The sequence below is a fragment of the Salvelinus namaycush genome, chromosome 36, assembly GCF_016432855.1.
Source record: "Salvelinus namaycush isolate Seneca chromosome 36, SaNama_1.0, whole genome shotgun sequence".
Lineage (NCBI taxonomy): Eukaryota > Metazoa > Chordata > Actinopteri > Salmoniformes > Salmonidae > Salvelinus > Salvelinus namaycush.
The window spans coordinates 5,413,336-5,419,335 of NC_052342.1; the positions used below are offsets into that span (position 1 = coordinate 5,413,336).

Sequence of the window (6,000 nt, forward strand, 5' to 3'; positions counted from 1 at the left end):
TCTTCCACAATGGATTACATTTTAAAAAATCCTCAATCTACACACAATACCCCATAACGAAATTTTTGCAAATGTATTACAAAAAAAAAACTGATACCTTCTTTACATAAGTATTCAGACCCTTTGCTATGAGACTTGAAATTGAGTTCAGGTGCATCTTATTTCCATTGATCATCCGTGAGATGTTTCTACAATTTGATCGGATTCCACCGGTGGTAAATTCAATTGGTTGGACATGATTTGGAAGGACACACACCTGTCTATATAAGGTCCCACAGTTGACAGTGCATGTCAGAGCAAAAACCAAGCCATGAGGTCAAAGGAATTGTCCGTAGAGCTCTGAGACAGGATGGTATCGAGGCACAGATCTGGGGAAGGGTACCAAAAGAATGTCTGCAGCATTGAAGGTCCCCAAGAACACAATGGCCTCCATCATTCTTAAATGGAAGAAGTTTGGAACCACCAAGACTCTTCCTAGAGCTGGTCACCCGTCCAAACTGAGCAATCGGGGGAGAAGGGCCTTGGTCCGGGAGGTGACCCAGAACCCGATGGTCATTCTGACAAAGCTCTAGAGGTCCTCTGTGGAGATTAGAGAACCTTCCTGAAGGAAAACCATCTCTGCAGCACTCCACCAATCAGGCCTTCATGGTAGAGTGGCCAGACGGAAGCCACTCCTCAGTAAAAGGCACGACAGCCTGCTTGGAGTTTGCCAAAAGGCACCTAAAGACAAAAGTCGCCTAAAGACTCTCAGACCATGAGAAACAAGATTCTCTGGTCTGATGAAACCAAGATTGAACTCTTTGGCCTGAATGCCAAGCGTCACGTCTGGAGGAAACCTGGCACCATCCCTATGGTGAAGCATGGTGGTGGCAGCATCATGCTGTGGGGATGTTTTTCAGCGGCAGGGACTGGGAGGGAAAGATGAACGGAGCAAAGTACAGAGAGATGAAAAACTGTGGGGGGGGGTTCCACCTTCCAACAAGACAACGACCTTAAGCACACAGCCAAGACAACACAGGAGGCTTCAGGACAAGTCTCTGAATGTCCTTGAGTGGCCCAGCCAGAGCCCGGACTTGAACCCGATCGAACATCTCTGGAGAGACCTGAAAATAGCTGTGCAGCGATGCTCCCCATCTACAGGTGTGCCAAGCTTGCAGCATCATACCCAAGAAGACTCGAGGCTGTAATCGCAGCCAAAGGTGCTTCAACAAAGTACTGAGTAAAGGGTCTGAATACCTATGTAAACGTGATATTTCAGTTTGTTATAAATTAGCAAAAATACATAAAAAAAACAATTTTGTTTTGTCATTATGGGGTATTGTGTGTAGATTGATGAGGGGGGAAAAAAACATTGAGTACATTTTAGAATACGGCTGTAACGTAACAAAACGTGGGAAAAGTTAAGGGGCCAGAATACTTTCTGAAGGCACTGTATGTAAAGATAATGAGAGACATGAGTTGAAGGGAGAAGAAGAGGGCAGTGTAACATTTCTGTTTTCATATGCATAGTGTGCGTTTGAGACTGCAGTCGGCGACTCCAAACGGACTCATCTACAAAATCACCTGGCATCCTAAATGACTACCGAGTACGATTTGTAGACCCGTTGTAGTCAATCTCCAACATACCTATAGTACGCAGCAGGGGAGAGGAGACCATGAGAGTTAACTATGTACAGTGGGGGTCGTAGGTTAGAGGTCAGGCTCTAGGCTGAGTCGGTCCTCTTGTAGGTCACCATGCTGTTGACCTTGTGGATGGAGGTGGTGAAGGAGCGCAGGCGAACCTCCTCCGACTGGTCGATGATCTGGGGGCCTGACTCCTCCCACTTGTCCGGCACTTCCAGGTCCTTGTCGGTGTAGACGAGGAGGTCGAAGGCACCTGGGGAGAAAGGTCAAGGGTTATCATCAGGCAGTGTGGTAAAATGTCATTAACACCACATGGAAGTGACTGCAACAATTATGCAAGGAGAAATCATAGCCTACCAACTCAACATAGGCTCTTTGCGCAATGCGCGTCTGCCTCTGTCGACATTTATTCTACATTTAACTAGGCAAGTCAGTTTAGAACAAATTCTTATTTTCAATGACGGCCTAGGAACAGCGGGTTAACTGCCTTGTTCAGGGGCAGAACGACAGATTTTGTACCTTGTCGGCTCCGGGGATTCAATCTTGCAACCTCTCGGTTACTAGTCCAACGCTCTAACCACTAGGCTGCCTGCCGCCCCATATGCCTTGCCTTGTCAATATCCCCGATCGAGTGATTTTTGTAATGTGCCTCCAGTAGTTAAATTACTTCATTTGCAGTGTTCTTATCATTTTGAAGGTAACTACTTGACCAGGCATTAGATTAGAGGAAGAAACATTGCTTCATCTAAATAATCCTCATTGGTGGATTTGTGTGACACTTCTGTCATTTCTGTTTAGGGAGATTAATCTTGAAAAACATCCTCAAATACCAGAAAACTTCACTGCGCGACAGAGTGACCGTGAACCAACCCCCCCCCCATACATAGCCAAAGTGAAGATTATGGGTCCTTCTATAATCTAGGGTACCAGTGAGGATTTCCTACGCTGGACAACTAGTTACAGCTGTTGATAAATCATTGATAACAATCTGCCAATTTTTTTCTTGTCATTACATCAATATATAGGGGAGGGGGATCATAGCTTTATTCAATAAAATGCACAAGTTTATTTAAAACCCGTTTAACCCTTTATCATGGTCTTTTCTGTCCTTGCATTTATGTTGTTGTCATCTTTCATGCATGAATTAGTTAAATTAGACATTGAATTTGAACCCTGTAAGAATCCTGGATCTAGCTGTCAGAGAGCTGGCTTGTACAGAGATCTCAGCAATGCAGTGTAACCACATAACATTTCGTATCTCCTTACGTTACAGGGTGAAAACAGTTCTCACAGGCACACAAATCCACAATAATAAAATGTGATTGCAAAAACGAATATGCTCCTACTAACCGATAGTCATCTTACCTTGACACTTAAAACTTAGATCGATATTGTCATTAACGTGGTTCTTCATTAATTGTGCACAATACTTGTTGGATGCACATTCGGTGTCCAGCTGATTAGTTACGCCGCGATATTTTCACACATCTGATCCAGGAATTTTTCGAATGACAGTCAAGTGTCAAACAGCTGTAGTGATAGCACATGTGAAAACAGAACGTCCAGAGTATTTGATGTCTCATTAGTTATGCCGGTGAAGACAGTGGTGCCTGGATCCACGTCGGATCTAATATCCTTAGCAAATTGATGTTGATCGTCGGCTGTTGTTATTGTCTGCTTGACTTACAGCAGGGTCCCGTTAGATTTAACAGAGAAAGCATCAAGGTAATGTGTTCATGTTTTCATATGTTTTGGTGCCTCGGATTGTGGACGATAGAGTATTGCACAACACCCAAAGCTATTCCTATGAATTATTCTGGATATAATGACAAATTACATAGCCGAGTGGTAACGAAATAACATTACAAATACGTTTTGTTTGTCAAAAAACAAAATGCAATGTTAAACAATACAAGGGGCTTGACGTAGCCTACTTGAACTTGGAGCTTAGAAATTCAAGTATCTCTTAGGCCTACCTTGAAAATCAGACATTTCCTTAATTTTGTGCTTGAAAAGTCCTTGCAATTATTGTAGCCAATTTAAAAGTTCTCCTGCTCCCTTATAATGACAATTAAGTGCTTTAAAAAAATCCCCGAAAGTCCTCGAATTTGACTTGCCAATGTCTGTATGAACCCTGCTTAAAGGATGTATAGTCCTAGGCCTGTTGTTGTATAGGTAGAGTTATGGGTCAATTCACTTTTATTTCTCTAAGTACACATGTGGAACTGCATGAAAATCCTTTAAATTTTGCGTTTCACAATATTTCTTCCCCCAAATGTCACACATTGGCCTCATTATTTCTAGAAAGACCACATCGGATATTTGTTTTCATCAAGGTATTTTCTGGCACACGACGTGTCCGGCAATATCTTGGTTTGTCTGCCTTCTTGTATTTTCTTTTTTTAATTGGCCAAAAGCCGCCAATTAACGGACAACGGAAACACTGGTTCACACAGTACTCACAGGCAGTCTCCAGCAGGGGTAGGAAGGTGACAGTGGCGGTGATCTGTCTGATGACTGAGCGAATCTCATCCTGGATGGACTTGATGGATTTCTCCCTGGGAGCACTGAGAGAAGAGATACACAAAGACAACCACACATTTACTCTCAATGTCAAACCATACTGCACTATTGCACCAAGTGGTCAGCCACGACTTAACCTTGTCCTAACTGCAGCGGTCTGCATGATAGGAAAAGGCAACATTGGCAAGCGGTGAAATAGCAAATGCAACAAAATAGCCAAAGGGCATAAACTGATTACCTCTTCATAAAAAGTACCCACATTCTCAAAGTATGACACTGTTCCTAGTGGCCTGGTGGGACGTACTAGAAGGCCACAAATAGTCCAGAATGTTCTGAGTAGTGTGTGTGTGGTAGTCAGGTCCACTGCTGGAGTGTCCTCCATTACCTGATCTCCTTGGCACTCTTGTCACACTCAATGTCAAACTGCCACCTCTCCAGCACCTCGTTGGTCTCCAGACATGTGATCACCAGCACCAGCTTCTGCACTGTGCAGTCAAACAGCCACTCTGCAATACAGAGACACGAATTACACACCAGACTACAGTAAAAAGGAACAGATATACTGTGAGGGAATGAAAATAGAAAACAATGATATCAAGATGGTGAAAACCTAACTCAAAGTCCTTCTGGCAAGGCTATTGGGTCTTTCCATTTGATTTCAATCACTTTTGACCGCACCCCTTTTGATTTGAGCTAAACTTTCCATACATATTTTCCTGTGGTAGAAGTGGTCAGAAAGTGCCTTTTTTGACTTCTACATTTACTCAAGCAGTATTTTACTGGGTGACTTTCAATTGAGTCATTTTCCATTAGGGTATCTCTACTTTCACTTCAGAATGACAATTGGATACTTTTTTCGGAGTTAAGATCACAGAGATAAAAATCACTGTACTGTCTGATAAATGCAGTCACTGTCCCCTGCCCCAAAAATAACGTTCTGCGCATGTTCTAAATTCAACTAAATGTCGTTTATTTCATTCTGTACCTTTGAGTTGAGATACCACGTTGGTCAGGTAGTTCTTCAGCTTGGTGTCAGTAGTGAGTTGAAGGCTCATGTCATACTGGGTGACTCGGGAGAACGTCTCCGGAGGGTAGATCCCTCGCTGGTACAGGATGCTGTTGATACCGAATGCTGCAGGGAGAAAAACAACGTAACTAGTTAAACGTTACAACCAACCACACAGGTAGCTAGTTAACTTATCTACAAAATACAGAATGTTAATAACTAAGATTGAAGCAAATACATTTACAACGTATGGCCGTGCACAAATGCGGATGTGGAAGCTGAAAACAATGTTGGCTAACTTCCACAAAGAAAATCCTCGCCATGTTATTCATGCTGCATGCCTTTCCTTTTTTATTTGATCAGTCACAAAAACTGCCCAAATAAAACCAAGTCGGTGAAATACTTACAGAAAAACTCGGCCACAAGCTCAGCGCTTCCTTTCAGGGTAATACCTTTCAGTGTGCTCGTCATTATTTAACTATTTAGTTATATCCTTTTATTGTATTGTATTTTCTCGTCAGATCTTTCTACCCGCCGCCCAGTTTGAAATTTGTTAGCGTTGGTCTTCCTGCGCATGCGTTTTACCAACGTGTCGCATAGTTGATGACGTATTCTACAATGTTGGCTTTTTTACTCTAGAGGGCGATGTTCACTAGATTTAGAGATTTACAAACTTCTGCAGGTAATTTCTCATCCATGCCATTATATAAGAAGCTTCCAGACATAGCATATTATGTTATTACAATAACATGCTTTTCCAACAATAACAAAGCGACTCCCCGCCACTGTTTTGGTAAAAAGCTGAGGGATGGCGCTGCAGAAATGTAATCACTCAAATTCACAGACAG

The 6,000-nt window shown here is 42.7% G+C and overlaps 1 protein-coding gene across 1 annotated transcript; it reads right to left on the bottom strand.

Annotated features, from left to right (window-relative positions):
- Positions 1 to 1,342: 1,342 nt before the first annotated feature.
- Positions 1,343 to 5,695, bottom strand: LOC120030592 (mitotic spindle assembly checkpoint protein MAD2A-like). The gene is made up of 5 exons (XM_038976015.1): positions 5,560 to 5,695; positions 5,132 to 5,278; positions 4,532 to 4,652; positions 4,087 to 4,190; positions 1,343 to 1,876 (listed from the first exon to the last, which is right to left on the bottom strand). The coding sequence occupies exons 1-5, from the start codon at positions 5,621 to 5,623 to the stop codon at positions 1,704 to 1,706; spliced, it is 609 nt and encodes a 202-aa protein (XP_038831943.1). The 5' UTR covers positions 5,624 to 5,695; the 3' UTR covers positions 1,343 to 1,703.
- Positions 5,696 to 6,000: the final 305 nt, after the last annotated feature.